The sequence below is a fragment of the Bufo gargarizans genome, chromosome 2, assembly GCF_014858855.1.
Source record: "Bufo gargarizans isolate SCDJY-AF-19 chromosome 2, ASM1485885v1, whole genome shotgun sequence".
Taxonomy (NCBI): domain Eukaryota; kingdom Metazoa; phylum Chordata; class Amphibia; order Anura; family Bufonidae; genus Bufo; species Bufo gargarizans.
Genome location: NC_058081.1, coordinates 343,891,039 through 343,912,801, shown reverse-complemented (window position 1 = coordinate 343,912,801; position 21,763 = coordinate 343,891,039). Strand labels below are relative to the sequence as shown.

General features: G+C 41.8%; 1 protein-coding gene across 1 annotated transcript in view; it reads left to right on the top strand.

Moving 5' to 3' along the window:
* Window positions 1-21,763, top strand: part of LOC122925887 — a 152,968-nt gene that overhangs the window by 75,346 nt on the left and 55,859 nt on the right. Inside the window, exons 8-9 of the mRNA XM_044277233.1 lie at window positions 18,844-18,926; window positions 21,464-21,583. Coding sequence (XP_044133168.1) covers window positions 18,844-18,926; window positions 21,464-21,583 — 203 coding nt within the window. The remainder of the gene's footprint in view (window positions 1-18,843; window positions 18,927-21,463; window positions 21,584-21,763) is intronic.

Genomic DNA, 21,763 nt, shown 5'->3' with positions numbered 1-21,763 from the left:
GGGTTGGTTTTCAGGCGCCATCTGTGCGCTTTCTGCAGAAGACTGGGTGGGAGATAATGTGAACGTGCTGGATCCACTGTCGGCCACCCAATTGACTAATGCCTGTACCTGCTCAGGCCTTACCATCCTTAGAACGGCATTGGGCCCCACCATATATCGCTGTAAATTCTGGCGGCTACTGGGACCTGAAGTAGTTGGTACACTAGGACGTGTGGATGTGGCAGAACGGCCACGTCCTCTCCCAGCACCAGAGGGTCCACTAACACCACCACGACCATGTCCACGTCCGCGTCCCTTACTAGATGTTTTTCTCATTGTTATGGTTCACCACAACAACAAATATATTATTTGGCCCAATGTATTGTATTCAAATTCAGCGGGATATAAATTTGAGGCCTAGTATTTAGGCGCTGGGTGACCGGTATGGATTTAGTGACAGAATTAGACTTGGAAATGCACAGAAGCGTGTGTGTGTGAAGTTATTCTGAATGACCCAATGTGCACCTTGAATATTATATACCCTTTTAGGGATAGATTTCAAATAGCTCTGATATAGCAGAAACCACTAAATTATGAAATTGCTAAATTGGGAATTGTACTTCAACCCAGAACAAAAAATGTGCTTTGACGGACACTAAATATCTTGCCCAGCAACAACAGTACAACGGTGGGTAACGAGAGATTTAGAGGGAATTAAATTTGAGGCCTAGTATTTAGGCGCTGGGTCACCGGTATGGATTTAGTGACAGAATTAGACTTGGAAATACACAGTAGCGGGTGTGTGTGAAGTTATTCTGAATGACCCTATGTGCACCTTCAATATTATATACCCTTTTAGGGATAGATTTCAAATAGCTCTGATATAGCAGAAACCACTAAATTATGAAATTGCTAAATTGGGAATTGTACTTCAACCCAGAACAAAAAATGTGCTTTGACGGACACTAAATATCTTGCCCAGCAACAACAGTACAGCGGTGGGTAACGAGAGATTTAGAGGGAATTAAATTTGAGGCCTAGTATTTAGGCGCTGGGTCACCGGTATGGATTTAGTGACAGAATTAGACTTGGAAATGCACAGAAGCGTGTGTGTGAAGTTATTCTGAATGACCCAATGTGCACCTTCAATATTATATACCCTTTTTGGGATAGATTTCAAATAGCTCTGATATAGCAGGAACCACTAAATTATGAAATTGCTAAATTGGGAATTGTACTTCAACCCAGAACAAAAATGTGCTTTGACGGACACTAAATATCTTGCCCAGCAACAACAGTACAACGGTGGGTAACGAGAGATTTAGAGGGAATTAAATTTGAGGCCTAGTATTTAGGCGCTGGGTCACCGGTATGGATTTAGTGACAGAATTAGACTTGGAAATACACAGTAGCGGGTGTGTGTGAAGTTATTCTGAATGACCCTATGTGCACCTTCAATATTATATACCCTTTTAGGGATAGATTTCAAATAGCTCTGATATAGCAGAAACCACTAAATTATGAAATTGCTAAATTGGGAATTGTACTTCAACCCAGAACAAAAAATGTGCTTTGACGGACACTAAATATCTTGCCCAGCAACAACAGTACAGCGGTGGGTAACGAGAGATTTAGAGGGAATTAAATTTGAGGCCTAGTATTTAGGCGCTGGGTCACCGGTATGGATTTAGTGACAGAATTAGACTTGGAAATGCACAGAAGCGTGTGTGTGAAGTTATTCTGAATGACCCAATGTGCACCTTCAATATTATATACCCTTTTTGGGATAGATTTCAAATAGCTCTGATATAGCAGGAACCACTAAATTATGAAATTGCTAAATTGGGAATTGTACTTCAACCCAGAACAAAAAATGTGCTTTGACGGACACTAAATATCTTGCCCAGCAACAACAGTACACCGGTGGGTAACGAGAGATTTAGAGGGAATTAAATTTGAGGCCTAGTATTTAGGCGCTGGGTCACCGGTATGGATTTAGTGACAGAATTAGACTTGGAAATACACAGTAGCGGGTGTGTGTGAAGTTATTCTGAATGACCCTATGTGCACCTTCAATATTATATACCCTTTTTGGGATAGATTTCAAATAGCTCTGATATAGCAGGAACCACTAAATTATGAAATTGCTAAATTGGGAATTGTACTTCAACCCAGAACAAAAAATGTGCTTTGACGGGCACTAAATAACTTTCCCAGCTACAACAGGACAACGGTAACGAGAGATTTAGAGGGATTTAAATTTGAGGCCTAGTATTTAGGCGCTGGGTGACAGGTATGGGTTTAGTGACAGAATTAGACTTGGAAATACACAGTAGCGGGTGTGTGTGAAGTTATTCTGAATGACCCTATGTGCACCTTCAATATTATATACCCTTTTTGGGATAGATTTCAAATAGCTCTGATATAGCAGAAACCACTAAATTATGAAATTGCTAAATTGGGAATTGTACTTCAACCCAGAACAAAAAATGTGCTTTGACGGACACTAAATATCTTGCCCAGCAACAACAGTACAGCGGTGGGTAACGAGAGATTTAGAGGGAATTAAATTTGAGGCCTAGTATTTAGGCGCTGGGTCACCGGTATGGATTTAGTGACAGAATTAGACTTGGAAATACACAGTAGCGGGTGTGTGTGAAGTTACTCTGAATGACCCTATGTGCACCTTCAATATTATATACCCTTTTTGGGATAGATTTCAAAGAGCTCTGATATAGCAGGAACCACTAAATTATGAAATTGCTAAATTGGGAATTGTATTTCAACCCAGAACAAGAAATGTGCTTGAACGGACACTAAATAACTCGCCCAGCTACAGCACTAGGGACAGATTTAGCTGGATATAAATTTGAGGCCTAGTATTTAGGCGCTGGGTGACAGGTATGGGTTTAGTGACAGAATTAGACTTGGAAATACACAGTAGCGGGTGTGTGTGAAGTTATTCTGAATGACCCTATGTGCACCTTCAATATTATATACCCTTTTAGGGATAGATTTCAAATAGCTCTGATATAGCAGAAACCACTAAATTATGAAATTGCTAAATTGGGAATTGTACTTCAACCCAGAACAAAAAATGTGCTTTGACGGACACTAAATATCTTGCCCAGCAACAACAGTACAGCGGTGGGTAACGAGAGATTTAGAGGGAATTAAATTTGAGGCCTAGTATTTAGGCGCTGGGTCACCGGTATGGATTTAGTGACAGAATTAGACTTGGAAATACACAGTAGCGGGTGTGTGTGAAGTTATTCTGAATGACCCTATGTGCACCTTCAATATTATATACCCTTTTTGGGATAGATTTCAAATAGCTCTGATATAGCAGGAACCACTAAATTATGAAATTGCTAAATTGGGAATTGTACTTCAACCCAGAACAAAAAATGTGCTTTGACGGGCACTAAATAACTTTCCCAGCTACAACAGGACAACGGTAACGAGAGATTTAGAGGGATTTAAATTTGAGGCCTAGTATTTAGGCGCTGGGTGACAGGTATGGGTTTAGTGACAGAATTAGACTTGGAAATACACAGTAGCGGGTGTGTGTGAAGTTATTCTGAATGACCCTATGTGCACCTTCAATATTATATACCCTTTTTGGGATAGATTTCAAATAGCTCTGATATAGCAGAAACCACTAAATTATGAAATTGCTAAATTGGGAATTGTACTTCAACCCAGAACAAAAAATGTGCTTTGACGGACACTAAATATCTTGCCCAGCAACAACAGTACACCGGTGGGTAACGAGAGATTTAGAGGGAATTAAATTTGAGGCCTAGTATTTAGGCGCTGGGTCACCGGTATGGATTTAGTGACAGAATTAGACTTGGAAATACACAGTAGCGGGTGTGTGTGAAGTTATTCTGAATGACCCTATGTGCACCTTCAATATTATATACCCTTTTTGGGATAGATTTCAAATAGCTCTGATATAGCAGGAACCACTAAATTATGAAATTGCTAAATTGGGAATTGTACTTCAACCCAGAACAAAAAATGTGCTTTGACGGGCACTAAATAACTTTCCCAGCTACAACAGGACAACGGTAACGAGAGATTTAGAGGGATTTAAATTTGAGGCCTAGTATTTAGGCGCTGGGTGACAGGTATGGGTTTAGTGACAGAATTAGACTTGGAAATACACAGTAGCGGGTGTGTGTGAAGTTATTCTGAATGACCCTATGTGCACCTTCAATATTATATACCCTTTTTGGGATAGATTTCAAATAGCTCTGATATAGCAGAAACCACTAAATTATGAAATTGCTAAATTGGGAATTGTACTTCAACCCAGAACAAAAAATGTGCTTTGACGGACACTAAATATCTTGCCCAGCAACAACAGTACAGCGGTGGGTAACGAGAGATTTAGAGGGAATTAAATTTGAGGCCTAGTATTTAGGCGCTGGGTCACCGGTATGGATTTAGTGACAGAATTAGACTTGGAAATACACAGTAGCGGGTGTGTGTGAAGTTACTCTGAATGACCCTATGTGCACCTTCAATATTATATACCCTTTTTGGGATAGATTTCAAAGAGCTCTGATATAGCAGGAACCACTAAATTATGAAATTGCTAAATTGGGAATTGTATTTCAACCCAGAACAAGAAATGTGCTTGAACGGACACTAAATAACTCGCCCAGCTACAGCACTAGGGACAGATTTAGCTGGATATAAATTTGAGGCCTAGTATTTAGGCGCTGGGTGACCGGTATGGATTTAGTGACAGAATTAGACTGGGATATGGCCAAAAAATGAACAGACTATTGCTGGTTAAATGCACTTGGTGTGACAGCTTCACCCTGATGTAGGCTTTAGCCAAAAAACAACCACACCATTGAGGGTTAAATGCACTTGGTGACAGGCGCAGCTTGCCCCTGATTTTGTATATGGCCAAAAAATGAACAGACTATTGCTGGTTAAATGCACTTGGTGTGACAGCTTCACCCTGATGTAGGCTTTAGCCAAAAAACAACCACACCATTGAGGGTTAAATGCACTTGGTGACAGGCGCAGCTTGCCCCTGATTTTGTATATGGCCAAAAAATGAACAGACTATTGCTGGTTAAATGCACTTGGTGTGACAGCTTCACCCTGATGTAGGCTTTAGCCAAAAAACAACCACACCATTGAGGGTTAAATGCACTTGGTGACAGGCGCAGCTTGCCCCTGATTTTGTATATGGCCAAAAAATGAACAGACTATTGCTGGTTAAATGCACTTGGTGTCACAGCTTCACCCTGATGTAGGCTTTAGCCAAAAAACAACCACACCATTGAGGGTTAAATGCACTTGGTCGCAGCTTGTGCTGGCGCACCACAAGACACAAAATGGCCGCCGATCACCCCAGAAAAATGAGACTGACAAACGGTCTGTGCAGCCTAAAAACAGTGAGCAATTGAGGATCAGCAGCTCAATGATCCACAGCTGCAGATCGATCAGTTAATCAAGTCCTTTGGAGGAGTTAATCTGCCTAATCTCGCCCTACTGTCGCAGCCGCAACCTCTCCCTACGCTAATCAGAGCAGAGTGACGGGCGGCGCTATGTGACTCCAGCTTAAATAGAGGCTGGGTCACATGGTGCTCTGGCCAATCACAGCCATGCCAATAGTAGGCATGGCTGTGATGGCCTCTTGGGGCAAGTAGTATGACGCTTGTTGATTGGCTGCTTTGCAGCCTTTCAAAAAGCGCCAAGAAAGCGTCACAAAAGCGCGAAGAAAGCGACGAACACCGAACCCGAACCCGGACTTTTACGAAAATGTCCGGGTTCGGGTCCGTGTCACGGACACCCCAAAATTCGGTACGAACCCGAACTATACAGTTCGAGTTCGCTCATCCCTACTAGGCAACTGTTAGCGTCTTACAGTGTAAGACACTAACAGTTCAATACAGCACAATACAGATGTATTGTGCTGTATTGAAACAAGGATCAGACCCTTAAAGTTTAAAAAAAAAAAAAAAGTTTCAAGAAAAAAAAAAAAATGCATCCTTTTCCAAAAAAATAGGGAAAAGACCCATTCACTTCAATGGGTCCGCAAATCCGGAGATGCGGAATGGAAGCACGAAACGGAACCCTACGGAAGCACTACCGAGTGTTCTATCTTTTTGCAGAATGGGAGGTTCGCGGACCCATTAAAGTGAATGGGTCCGCGATCCACTACGGCTGCCCCATGGTCAATAGACAATTAGGTATCATTGCGTCCGTATCGACCAGCTCCATAAACTTATCACATGACCTAACCCCTCAGATGAACACCGTAAAAAATAAAAACTGTGCTAAATAAACAATTTTTTGGTCACCTTACATCACAAAAAGTGCAACAGCAAGCGATCAGAAAAGCGTACGCCCACCAAAATAGTACCAATCTAACCATCACCTCATCCCGCAAAAAATGAGCCCCTACTTGAGACAATCTTATAGTCCAGCTAGGCAATAACCCTTTATAGAAAGATTACACTTTTAATAATAAATGCCACAACCAAAGATCCACTGATGTCCCGATGTGCACGGATCCACCAAAAAAGGACATGCTAATTACCTTGATAGGGGAACTTTCCCTGAATGCATGCCCTGAGGCTAGACCCTCTGCCCAGGGGCGACCCCTAGTGGTGGGGACCCCCTTCCCTTGATCCTAGGCTAGCGACTCCTATAATGCCCTATTGAAAATAGGCTAATAGTTATCAGACTAACGGTGGACCAATGCACATCCAGACAAAATGGACCAAACACACAACAAAATGTGCACACTGTATACAGCCCTAGTGGTAAAATTCACCAAGAGGTACAGAGTACATGAGACTAACTTGTTAAAATGACACCCTATTCTGATATTATCTGATATCACAGACAAAATAAATTGGCACAACCCCAACGCGTTTCCCCCACGGTGTGGGATCATCAGGGGGTAAATAATTTTATATATATAGTATCGATAGATGAAAAATAGTAAAGACTGAGAGAAGTGGAACGGATGGAGACCCAAGAAATACTAGGGTATCCATATATTGGATCTTAGAGACCGTTCAACTATCAGTGGTGTCAAATCACAAACGACAATAAAATAAAAATTGGATTAGTTGGTGCTCATAGGAGGGGAGAGAGGACGAATTAATATCGCATTCACTGGCATGTGGGTCCAAGTCACGCATAGGATGATTTAGAGGTAGGTATCTGCAAGGAGAAAAAGATACACATATATGTATATATATATATATATATATATATACATGCACAAACACACATACATGTATATATACACGGATATATAAACACCTCCAATACTTATTAGGTGAGACACCGCCACCACAGTTATGAACCCCATCAGGGGGATAAGTCACTGTGTCCAAGGATCGTGCAGTGTATAGAATAGAAACAGTTTGTCCTACAAGGCAAGCCTTCCCGACTATACGTCACCATGCAGATAATGGTGTCCACCGCATCCATATATGATTAATGTTAGGATAAACTAAAACAAAAGCATATATAGTATTGCTGATGAATCATTCAACACCAAGAGATACCACCGACATCAAGGGGATAAGAATACCTTTGATGCGTTATTGATAGAATAAACATCAGCCCCAGGTAGGTGGCCTGTCCATTGTAGGTCTCCTGAACAACGGAAAACGTATGTTCAAACATAACAAATAGCAGTGGCCTAGTCCTATGCCAGACAAAGTGTGGAGATTACTCACAGTAAGAGCCAGTCCTGGTGCTTCCCTCAAAGCTGCTCCTCCTAGGGTCCAATGTCAAAACTCACATGGACATCCACTCCTTATATACCCTATACCCCAATAAACTATTCCCTGTATGGGCATGTGCCAAATAATGGTAATTGCTTTGTAGATCATCGAAGTGGGCGTGCGTTCCACTGTGGAACGCACGTCCGAATATCCGGTGGAGGCGTCAAGGCTGTAGCTCCTGAAAAGAGCGTGCGTTCCACTGTGGAACGCACGCCGCGATCTCCAAAACCGGAAGTAGTTCACGGAAGTGACATCATCCGTGCGTTCCCGTCTGAAGCGCATCTTGATCTGGAGCGCATCGGCTGGCCATACGTGTCTGCGGTCAGGTAAGGCTAAAGGCTGATGTCATCTTGACAAATCGCAGATCACATTTTCGACCATAGGAGTACAGGAGACCAGGAAATAATCTCCTTTACAATCTGGATGATTAAAGTTGCCTAATTGTATATAAATATTGATCCAATTTAGGGATCTATATGAGTGTTTATGTTCAAATAAAGAGGTCCTTCATACAATTCAGACCCCATGACATGGCATCAAAAGACCCCCATAAAGGATGATCAAGATAACAAGGAAGAAAATAATTGGCACATATCCAGGGGAGGGGGTGGGGGGGCAATTAATTAAATATGAGGGGTGAGACATGAGAGCGAAGAACATCTAGTGAAACTAATACATAGTCGCGATCATCAATATCTACAAGCCCTAATTATGATAAGTCAGGGGCTTGTTGGAACCTCAGTGAAACAGATAATGTTCACTAAACACGATAATTAATATTCTGGTGTTTCGCACACCAAGCCCAGTTAAGGGGGCCACAAAATTCAAACGAGCCTAAGGATTGCAAGGGAAATAAAGGGAAGGGAAAGGGGTAGAGGGGGTTAAAGGATGTAGCCAGAGTCCAGATGGATTCAAAATATGCAGCGGGCCAAAAAAAATCGGTAAACGGACAAGTGACCCAATCAAAGAACAACAACACAAGTCACAGAAAACATGAAAAAGTTAGCCTTTCATTGAGTCCTCGGGGGGATTGGGACCGGAGTCTATGGATCCATTCGCTCTCTTTCAGTAGGATCCTCCTATCCCAATCACCCCCGCGTGGAGATGGAGGTACAATTTCAAGTACCGTAAAGCTCAGTGACCTAGGGTCACCTCCATGGACGTCATTAACGTGTGCCGACACGGGTGTGGCCTCCTGATTCCTTATATCATTAACATGCTCTAAAATTCTCCTTCTAAATTCCCTTATTGTCTTTCCAACATAGTCCAAAGGACATCCACACTGACACAAATAGATAACACCCTTGGATCTACACTTAATAAAATCACGAACCAAGAATGTTTGACCCGTCACCGAACCTGTGATTGTTTTCGCTGTGTTCAAGAACTCACATGCTTTGCAGCCACCACACTTAAAAATGCCCGTGGGTTTCCGGTCAAGCCAGGTACCAACCTTGGCAGGTGGTGTGAAGTGGCTCGAGACCAGACGATCCTTCAGACTCCTACCTCTTCTATAAGAGACGGCTGGATAGTCCGTAACAATCTCAGAGAGGTCAGGGTCCATTTTCAGTATGGGCCAGTATTTGCCTAGGATGCTTTTCACATCATGATTTGCAGCGTCAAAGTTGGAGATGATTCTGGTCGGTTGGGGGCCATGAGTCATCCTGGTTCTGGGCGTTAGTAGTTCATTCCGGTCCCTAGTTAATGCATGCTTGAAGGCATCATTCAGGACAGGCTGTGGATAGCCTCTAGCCGTGAATCTGTTCTGTAGAGCCCTAGACTCTCTAAAGAAAGACTCGTCACTGGAACAGTTCCTACGCACCCGGAGGTATTGACCTCTTGGAATACCCTGTTTGAGGGGGGTGGGGTGGTAGCTGGTCCAGTGCAAGAGGGAGTTAGTGGCTGTAGTCTTCCTGTATATGTTTGTTGATAACCTATCACCTACTTTTGTTACTTTCACATCCAGGAAGGTAATGCTGGAGAGATTGTGTTCAGAGGTGAACCGGAGTCCAATTTCGTTTCTGTTCAGGTCGGCTACAAATCGCTTGAACTCAGTCGGTTCTCCCTTCCAGACCACAAACACGTCGTCTATAAAGCGGGTCCAGAACTGAATGTTGCTGGACCACCAGACGACGTGATCAGGGAAGACATGTGTATCCTCCCACCAGCCCAGGAAGAGATTGGCATAGGTTGGGGCACAAGGACTACCCATCGCCGTCCCCCTGAGCTGGTGGTAGAATTTTGAATTGAATAAAAAGAAGTTATGGGTGAGAGTATATTCCAGTAACTTGATGATGAATCTATTATGTGAGACAATCGACCAAAAAAATAAAAAAAACTATGGCTCAGAATATGGAGACACTAAAACATCATTTTTTTGTTTTAAAAAAGCTGTTATTGTGTAAAACTTACGTAAATAAAATAAAGTATACATATTAGGTATCGTCGCGTCCGTATCGACCGGCTCTATAAAAATATCACATGACCTAACCCTTCAGGTGAACACCGTAAAAAATAAAAACTGTGCTAAATAAACCATTTTTGGCCACCTTACATCACAAAAAGTGTAATAGCAAGCGATCAAAAAATCATATGCACCCCAAAATAGTGCCAATCAAACTGTCATCTCATCCCGCAAAAATCATACCCCACCCAAGATAATCGCCCAAAAACTGAAAAAATTATGGCTCTTAGACTATGGAAACACTAAAACATGATTTTTTTTGTTTAAAAAATGAAATCATTGTGTAAAACTTACATAAATAATAAAAAATGTATACATATTAGGTATTGCCGCGTCTGTGACAACCTGCTCTATAAAAATACAACATGATCTAACCTGTCAGATGAATGTTGTAAATAACAAACAAAAAAAACTGTGCCAAAAAAGCTATTTCTTGTTACCTTGCCTCACAAAAAGTGTAATATAGAGCAACCAAAAATCCTATGTACCCTAAACTAGTACCAACAAAACTTCCACCCTATACCGTAGTTTCTAAAATGGGGTCACTTCTTTGGAGTTTCTACTCTAGGGGTGCATCGGGGGGCTTCAAATGGGACATGGTGTCAAAAAAAAAAACAGTCTAGCAAAATCTGCCTTCCAAAAACCGTATGGCATTCCTTTCCTTCTGCGCCCTGCCGTGTGCTCATACAGCAGTTTACGGCCACGTATGGGGTGTTTCTGTAAACTACAGAATCAGGGCCATAAATAATGAGTTTTGTTTGGCTGTTAATCCTTGCTTTGTTACTGAAAAAAATTGATTAAAATGGAAAATTTGCCCAAAAATTGAAATTCTGAAATGTCATCTCTATTTGCCAATAACTCTTGTGGAACACCTAAAGGGTTAACAACGTTTGTTTTAAATACCTTGAGGGGTGTAGTTTCTTAGATGGGGTCACTTTTATGGAGTTTCTACTCTAGGGGTGCATCAGGGGGGCTTCAAATGGGACATGGTGTCCAAAAAAAAGTCTAGCAAAATCTGCCTTCCAAAAAACGTATGGCATTCCTTTTCTTCTGCGCCCTGCCGTGTGCCAGTACAGCAGTTTACGACCACATATGGGGTGTTTCTGTAAACTACAGAATCAGGGCCATAAATAATGAGTTTTGTTTGGCTGTTAACCCTTGCTTTTTAACTGGAAAAAAAAATATTAAAATGGAAAATCTGACAAAAAAGTTACATTTTGAAATTGTATCTCTATTTTCCATAAATTCTTGTGGAACACCTAAAGGGTTAAATCAGTTTTGAATACCTCGAGGGGTGTAGTTTCTAGAATGGGGTCATTTTTGGGTGGTTTCTATTATGTAAGCTTCACAAAGTGACTTCAGACCTGAACTGGTCCTTAAAAAGTAGATTTTTGAAAATTTCTGAGAACTTTCAAGATTTACTTCTAAACTTCTAAGCACCAACACAAACATAAACCAAAATAAACAGGTGCCCGTCTGGGCTCTACCTAATACATGTGTCATCTCTACCTCACCTATAGAGCACAGTACACACACAGGGAATCAGGTTCCGACACTCAGCAGTAGGGCTGCACGATATGGGAATTTTGTGCGATTGCGATTAGGGCCCTAAAAATTGCGATAACGGTATGCGATGCAATATTTTAAGGGAATTGTGCTAGAGGTCTATTTGCTTGGATTTTCAAGGCAAAAGCACACACAAATTACTGATAATGCTGAAATGTAGTTATGCTTAACTCAAGAACTGAAATGCACAGTGTTTTTCAAAATAAAACATCTTTTACTAAATTAAATAACATTTGCGTTACTGCAAAAGTACAAAATACAAAACTTGCCATTTTCTTAATAGCACTGCACAGAACAGATAAATAAAATAGAATAAACAAAATAACATTTGTTCATTAAAATAACGACTTGCCTCCAGCCCCTCCTCCCTCTCCATACTGTAACTGATGTATCGCCGGCCGCGCTGTGCAGCATAGCGGCCGGCGATACATCTGTGTCAACCACGTAAAAAGTCAACCATCGCTTTATAAGGCGCACTGCCATTTTCCCCCCACTTTTGGGGGGGGAAAAGTTTGTCTTATAAAGCTAAAAATATGGTAATATAATTGCAGCATTTTTGGGTCGGCCAATTGCGATATGGCGATTAATTGCGATTTCGATTGCTTTGGCGATATATTGTGCAGGCCTACTCAGCAGGTCAGCTCACCAGGCATAAGTCCCACACCAGGGGAGAGATCCGGCTTCACTCAGCCTCGTGGTCCTCCAGCCCTCCTTGCTCGGACCACACCAAGCCTCACAGGCTTCCCTTCTTTTTCTAGGGTCACTTCCTCTCCCCCTGACTCATGCACAGATGGTTGTTTTATCCCTCCTTGATTATCTCAGCTGGCCTCACCTGGGGCTAGGGAACCTGTAATGGACTAGGGGTGTGGACTGAAAGACTCCCACTACCAACCTGTCTCCCAGTCCAAAGAAATCCAGCCTATACAACTTAAAAAAAAAACAGCTCCAGCAACTATGCCTTGCTGAAGCAATACCATTTCTGGATTTCAGTTCTCACCCAGCTAAACTGAAAAAACAGGTCAGATACACCCCCCACCATACCTCTACCGTGCACTTTACCACAACATATAAATATAAAGTGAGGAGCAGAAGTATTTGAACACCCAGCGATTTTGCAAGTTCTCCCACTTAGAAATCATGGAGGGGTCTGAAATTCACATTGTACAGGTGAAACTCGAAAAATTTGAATATCGTGCAAAGTTCATTTATTTCAGTAATGCAACTTAAAAGGTGAAACTAACATATGAGAGACTCATTACATGCAAAGCGAGATATTTCAAGCCTTTATTTGTTATAATTTGGATGATTGTGGCTTTCTGCTTATGGAACCCCAAAGTCTCAATTTTGAGGTACCCTTTAATCAGGGGGTATGGATTAATTAGCTGACTAGAGTGTGACACTTTGAGCCTAGAATATTGAACCTTTTCACAAAATTATAATTTTAACTGCATTAATGCAATTCCTTTTAAGTTGCATTACTGAAACAAATGGACTTTTGCACGATATTCAAATTTTTTGAGTTTCACCTGTAGGTTCATTCCCACTCTGAGAGACAGAATAAAATAAAACAATTCTGGAAATCACATTGAATGATTTTTAAAGAATTTCTTTGTCTTGCACTGCTGAACATAAGTATTTGAACACCTGAGAAACAGCAAGAATTCTGGCTCTCAAAGACCTGTTACTGTGCCTTTTAAAAAGTCCATCTCTACTCCACTGATTAATCTAACTTAGTAGCACCTGTCTGAGCTCTTTAAAGACCCCTGTCCACCCCACAGTCAGTCAGATGCCAACTACTACCATGGGCAAGACCAAAGTGCTGTCAGAAGACACCAGAGACAAAATGGTGGACCTCCACAAGGCTGGAGAGGAGGAGTGGGCCAAAATCCCTGTTGCAGTGTTTGCAAACCTGGTCAAGAACTACAGGAAACATTTGCCTTCTGTACCAAATATTAACACTGATTTTCTCAGGTGTTCAAATACTTATGTTCAGTAGTGCAAGACAAATACATTCTTTAAAAATCATACAATGTGATTTCCTGACATTTTTTATTTATTCTGTCTCTGAGAGTGGGAATGCACCTACAATGTGAATTTCAGACCCCTCCATGATTTCTAAGTGGGAGAACTTGCAAAATCGCTGGGTGTTCAAATACTTCTGTTCCTCACTTTATATATACATACACACATATACAGACACTAGACACATACAGGCACACATATTTATACACATACATACAAATATGGCTGGTGGGAGAGGACTCTGCTCAAGGCCTGCACTTGTTTCTTGGTGGCACCCACAAGCTGTCTGATAGGCACATCCTCTTACTGACCTAACGCTCCAAGTATGCTCATATGAGGTCACCATGCTGGGAGGTCAGGTAACATATTTTATAAGGCTGAAAAAAGACATCTGTCCATCCAGTTCAGCCTGTTATCCTGCAAGTTGATCTAGAGGAAGGCAAAAGAAAACTGTGAGGTAGAAGCCAATTTTCTTCACTATAAGGAAAAAAATCCTTCCCGACTCTAATCAGGCAATCAGAATAACTCCCTGGATCAGCGACCCCCATCTAGTAGCTATAGCCTGTAATATTATTACACTCCAGAAAAACATACAGGCCCCTCTTGAACTCTTTTAGTGAACTAACCATCACCACCTCCTCAGGCAGAGAGTTCCATAGTCTCACTGCTCTTACCGTAAAGAATCCTCTTCTATGTTTGTGTACAAACCTTCTTTCCTCCAGACGCAGAGGATGTCCCCTTGTCACAGTTACAGTCCTGGGGATAAATAGATGATGGGAGAGATCCCTGTACTGACCCCTGATATATTTATACATAGTTATTAGATCTCCCCTAAGTCGTCTTTTTTCTAAAGTAAATACCCCTAATTTTGATAATCTTTCAGGGTACTGTAGTCCACCCATTCCAGTTATTACTTTAGTTGCCCTCCTCTGAACCCTCTCCAGCTTTGCTATGTCTGCCTTGTTCACAGGAGCCCAGAACTGTACACAGTATTCCATGTGTGGTCTGACTAGTGATTTGTAAAGTGGTAGGACTATGTTCTCATCACAAGCATCTATGCCCCTTTTGATGCAACCCATTATCTTATTGGCCTTGGCAGCAGCTGCTTGCGGTTCACCAAAATTCCTAGGTCCTTTTCCATGTCTGTGTTACCCAGTGCATTTAGTATGTACAGGTGACTTGCATTATTCCTACCCATGCGCATAACCTTACATTTGACAGTGTTAAACCTCATCTGACACTTATCTGCCCGAGCCTCCAATCTATCCAGAACCATCTGTAGCAGTATACTGTCCTCTTCCGTGTTAATTATTTTACACAGTTTAGTGTCATCTTCTACAAGACCATTAATAAATATATTGAAGAGAATAGGGCCTAGTACTGACCCCTGAGGTACTCCACTAGTGACAGTGACCCAATCTGAGTGTGTCCCGTTAATAACTACTGTTTTCTATCCCTCAGCCAGTTACTTACCCACATACAGACATTTTCTCCCTGTCCAAACATTCTCATTTTATATACTAACCTTTTATGTGGTACAGTGTCAAATGCTTTGGAGAAGTCAAGATATACGACATCCATTGATTCGCCGCTGTCAAGTCTAGAACTTACCACCTCATTGAAACTGATTAAATTAGTTTGACATGACAGATCCCTCATGAAGCCATGCTGATATGGCATTATTTGCTTATTTTCATTGAAATACTCCAAGATAGCATCTCTTAGAAAACCTTCAAACAGTTTATCCACAACAGATGTTAGTTAAACTTACCGGCCTATAGTTTCCGGGCTCTGTTTTTGGACCCTTTTTGAATACTGGCACGATTATTGCTATGCGCTAATCCTGTGGAACACTCCCTGTCAGTATAGAGTCCTTAAATATCAGAAATAAGAGTCTGGCTATGACCTGCTGCGCTTGTTCTCAAAGGTCCTGCAAACATCCTGTCACTGTTAGGACATTGCCTCGTTAAAATTGTGCTCCTGGGAGCCTGCCATGACAAAACCATTTAGTACTGCTCCCAGGCCCCTTCCTTATAGCTGTAGTGTCCGACTACGTAAAGATGGGCACTACTCAAGGGTCTATTGAGTCATGTTGTTCTCCACCTCCTGTGGAACATGGTCATGGTATTTTGTATCGCATTGTAATGTGTATTTTCATGTTATCTACTGTGTATCAGGCCTGCTAGGGGTGTAGTTTCTCCTCCCAAGCTGTAGAGGGAGCTAGGGAACCCCTAGTATACAGTCATGTGAAAAAATTAGGACACCCTTTGAAAGCATGTGGTTTTTTGTAACATTTTTAATAAAAGGTTATTTCATCTCCGTTTCAACAATACAGAGAGATTAAAGTAATCCAACTAAACAAAGAAAACTGAAGAAAAGTCTTTTCAAGATCTTCTGTAAATGTCATTCTACAAAAATGCCTATTCTAACTGAGGAAAAAGATAGGACACCCTTGCCCCTAATAGCGAGTGTTACCTCCTTTGGCTGAAATAACTGCAGTGAGACGGTTCTTGTAGCCATCTACCAGTCTTCGACATCAGTCTGAGGAAATTTTACCCCACTCCTCAGTGCAGAACTTTTTCAGCTGTGAGATGTTTGAGGGGTTTCTTGCACGTACAGCCCTTTTCAAGTCACCCCACAGCATCTCAATGGGATTCAAATCTGGACTTTGACTTGGCCATTCCAGGACTCTCCATTTCTTCTTTTTCAGCCAATCTTTGGTTGATTTACTAGTATGTTTTGGGTCATTGTCATGTTGCATGGTCCAGTTCCGCTTCAGCTTTAATTTTCTAACTGATGGTCTCACATGTTCTTCAAGCACCTTCTGATACACAGTAGAATTCATCGTGGATTCTATGATGGTGAGCTGACCAGGTCCTGCTGCAGCAAAGCAGCCCCAAACCATGACACTTCCACCTCCATGCTTCACAGTTGGTATGAGGTTCTTTTCTTGGAATGCTGTGTTTGGTTTACGCCAAACATGTCCTCTGCTGTTGTGTCCAAATAATTCAATTTTGGACTCATCTGTCCAAAGAACATTATTCCAGAAGTCCTGGTCTTTGTCAACTTTATCTCTGGCAAATGTCAGTCTGGCCTCGATGTTTCTCTTGGAAAGCAAAGGTTTCCTCCTTGCACACCTCCCATGCAAGTTAAACTTGTACAGTCTCTTTCTGATTGTAGAGGCATGTACTTCTACATCAACAGTAGCCAGAGCCTGCTGTAGTTCTCGAGATGACACTTTAGGGTTTTTGGAGACCTCTTTTAGCATCTTGCGGTCTGCTCTTGGGGTGAACTTGCTGGGGCGACCAGTCCTGGGCATGTTGGCAGTTGTTTTGAAAGCCCTCCACTTGTAGACTATCTTCCGGACAGTGGAATGGCTGATTTCAAAATCTTTTGAGATCTTTTTAAATCCCTTCCCAGACTCATAGGCTGCTACAATCTTTTTTCTGAAGTCCTCTGACAGCTCTTTTGCTCTCACCATGGTGCTCACTCTCACTTCAACAGTCAGGAGCACACCAAACTAAATGTCTGAGGTTTAAATAGGGCAAGCCTCATTCAACATGCAGAGTAACGATCTACTAATTATGTGCACCTGGTGTGATATACCTGTGTGAGATCTGAGCCAATTTAAGAGGGAATACATGTGAGGGTGTCCTATCTTTTTCCTCAGTTAGAATAGGCATTTTTGTAGAATGACATTTACAGAAGATCTTGAAAAGACTTTTCTTCAGTTTTCTTTGTTTAGTTGGATTACTTTAATCTCTCTGTATTGTTGAAACGGAGATGAAATAACCTTTTATTAAAAATGTTACAAAAAAACACATGCTTTCAAAGGGTGTCCTAATTTTTTCACATGACTGTATATAGACGGGTCTAGTCCAGGAGAGGGGTGTGTGTGGTTCGAAGCCAGTGTTCACTTTAGCCAGGTGGTAGCTGAAGAGCAGCTTCTAACATGCAGCTAGATAGCCCAGGTTCCTAACCTGCATCTAGGAGAAGAAGTTTCCTCCTGAAGTTATCCTGCATCTTGCAAAGTACAGAGCAGTGCTAATCTTATCCAGCCAAGTAGAAAGCTGAAGGGCAGAAGTTTATTGACAGCAAGAGAATTTATACCAGAGGAAGGTTTCCCTACCCAAGGATAAAGCCAGCTATTAGGCATACGGGCCTTGGAGAAAGCCAGACAGGATTCTGCAGAAAGTACAGCCTGATCTGTGAGTTTTATTCCCTCTGAGTTATCTTGCTAGGATTCTACCTGCCATTTGTGTAAAGCCTGCCTGTTACCAACTATTCTTCTTATGGAACTATCTGGAGTATGTACATAGTTGAACTGTTCAGTAAAGAGGAATTCTAGTTCACTACAATCGTGTGTACCTCCATTATTTCTCCAAACAATCGGTGTGCCACCGTAACCGGCACTGGCGTCACGAACTGTATGGGATCTTGCCGCAGGCACGCTAAACCTACAACACCCAGGGCACCTCACCAATCACCCGGCCTGGTCCCTATATCTAGAGAGTGCCCCAGAGGATCTACTTGCCAGCCTCTTCATCAATGCTGTACGCCTACCCAGGGTATACAACAAACTCTGAGTACTAAGAGCAACCCTCGGTCTGTTAACTGACCCCCGTGACCTCCATTTGCTCACCCTGAAGGACTGGCGTACTGCATAGCTATGGAGCTTGTGGCAACGAATCAGCTCAGCATCAGTTCTCTCTAAATCTCCAGGCCTCCCCTAGCAATGTCAGGATGACAGCTCTTGCCCTTGGGTATCGTCAAAGTGTACCAGCAGGTCACTCTGCAGGCCCTGCATCACACACCATGGCCTTCAGCCCACTGCATCCTCGGCAGTGGACAAGCCACTTGGGCCTTTCAGCCTACCTGTGTTCTCCCAGTGAACACACTATCTTCTAGTTAACCAAAGTGCCTCTGATGGACAGGTCCAGTCCTAACTTGTCTCACAGACCAACCACAAGTAAACTTGATTTTGAAAGATTTTCAGAAAACAAAATGTAATACATTATACATATTGTTGTTTTATTTCAGATTAACAGGTCCGAATTTCGGCTTGTACTGAAAAAGTTTAATATTCCTATGACAGCTGTAGATTTGGAACACTTACTTGCCAGGTAAGTCCCTTGACTTTATGTAATAATGAACACCAAAAACGGCCAGTCCGGATAAGAAACAATAAATTCCTTTATTCATACATGTTACATAAAACACAATATAATTATTTTGGTGGTACAACCACATATGGAGCAAGGAAATTGCCACACAGGAGATGGCCAGAAGTAACAATGAGTGTACAACAAACATAAATAGAAATATGGGGTCACCGCACAACATATCATAAATACATTGCAAAAAGTGCAAAGTGCTGGACTGCGGATGAAGAGTACCAAACCATCAAGTCTCTACATAAACATGAATGTACCTGTAACTAAAGTCTGTATCTCCCTCGTCCTGACGCGCGTTTCGCCTGATGCTTCATCAGGGGCAGTGCTGATTTGGGCTAGTCCCTCCCTACATATATATACCCTCCGCTATCACAAAACATAAATCCCACCTGAGAATGTTCCAGCCGAACCATTTCCCGCCGCCAACTCTGGACCGGAAATGACGTCCTGCGCTCCAGACTGGAGCACACACGTCATCATGTAAGGCCGGAATGTGCGGCCCGGCAGCAAGTGCCTTAACTCCTCCCCCTATGTCGTCAACAAACGCTACGCTCCAAGTACGCATGTAATGGACCGTAGCGTATGGTGAGCGGACTGTGTATGTCAACCAAGGTACCATATATTATATATTTCAGCATGAATGTGAATCCACTCAAAATTCATCACCATTATAAATTCATATATAGATGACCATACCAGATCCATCATTAGTATAGAAATAATGATCAATGCGTGAAAAACAGAAATGAAAAACACTAAACAAATAACGCATGCAAAGAGTGAACAGTGCCAGTGAGACGAGGTGCATAAAAAAGTGCATAAAAAGTGAGAAGAGGGGATTATGCCCCATATAACGATAAAATACAATTTCATATTTAATAATACATGATTCCATACAATTATCCTATAATCTTAGGACAATTGGGGTTATATCCGGATCGTACGGATCTTTTTCCCCGACATACATTGGTGTTTATGTAATAATGTACAATCCCATGCAATTAATGTAATATATAGAAAGTGTTGCACGTTTACATGGAGTCTAATTGAAAGTACTGCCTGTTAAGGTTGTCACGATAAGTGTAGTATCATGATTCTCCATACCAAAAAATTGCCAAAAGACTGCTATGAGAGATTTTTCTAGGCATGCTGTGTGACCAGTGCAGAAGTCAAGAGGCAGCATAAAAGCTGTGATATCACCTATTGTGAATGGTGGAACCTCAGTTGTCCATACAGAGGTATCATCTGTCATTGAAACTTTGCCTGTGATGACAATGCGGTGACTAGTGAAAAGTTACCAGTACAGTACAAGACAAAACATATTTTTAGGATAATGTGGGGGGTTCAGTCAGCACAACCCTGTATGCAGGTGCACATTGCCATGGCAAAATACACATACAAACGCAAAATACACAAATGCAATGGCACTCTGCAACCAGCACTTTGCCCTGCCTCTATGCTGGATGTTGAATGAGGCATTAGTGTACATTTTGGCCAAAGCGTAATAAGCCACTCGCCACGTCAAGGTCGCCTCTATGAGTGGTGCCTAACACTAGTTCCTACCTGTTATGGGCCATGACAGCCACACAAAGTCCAGGGAGCGCAGGTACAGCATGCATGCCAGGCACACTCTGCTTTTAACCCCGTCCGGTGCCATAACAGCTTCCATCGGATCCAGGGATGCAAGTACCAACATGCATGTTGAGGCCACTTTATACTTCTCCTGGAGCCAAATGGCTACTGGTAGGCGCTATAAAAGCAGACTCAGTTTTATACTGGCTTTAAAACCAGCCTCCAGGGCAGACTAACTGGTCAGGTGTGCATGACTGAATGGAGATCGCCACGCCTCCAATATATACTACAAAGAAAAAAATGTGGGGGGTTCAGTCAGCACAACCCTGTATGCAGGTGCACATTTCTATGGCGAAATACACATACAAATGCAAAAACACAAATGCAACCAGCACTCTGCCCTGCCTCTATGCTGGATGTTGAATGAGGCATTGGTGTACATTTTGGCCAAAGCGTAATAAGCCACTCACCACGTCAAGGTCACCATTTTTAGGATAATGGTCAGTCCAAAAACTACATGATTTTAGGTATTTTTTTTTATATAGGTAGTAACATGGAAAATGAAAACAAAAATCACCCAAAATTGTTAAATAATATGTTAACATAACATTTTTCGTGTGACATATACTATTTAAAATGCCAGTATCACCAAAATTCCTAGGTCCTTTTCTATGTCAGTGTTACCCAGTGTTTTACCATTTAGTATGTACGGGTGACTTGCATTATTCCTACCCATGCACATAACTTTAGATTTGTCAGTGTTAAACCCCATCTGACACTTATCTGCCCAAGCCTCCAATCTATCCAGATCCCTCTGTATACTGTCCTCTTCTATTGAAAAACAGTCTGTAGATATTTGATTTATTTTGTGGGCATACTTATTAGTTGTATTAAATATATATTTCTGGCAATAGATTTAATATGAGAAGAAAAGATGGTCTTGTGGACTTCCTGGTATTTGTGAATAAACTGAAGAGCAGATCCAGGCTCAGCTTCATGAAAAGAATGGTGGAACAAGCAGATCACGGCTCAGGGTAGGTGAAGATATCACACACCATTTCCATGTCACCAGTGTGCCCTTGTGTCTATTCTAGGTGTTAATTATGATTGTTAAAGTCATTTTATATAGATCATGTGTTCATGTTAAAATGAAAAACTAAGTAGAAAAAAAGAAAAAAAGAGATCCTGTGGAGCTAGTTACATGTTATTTATAT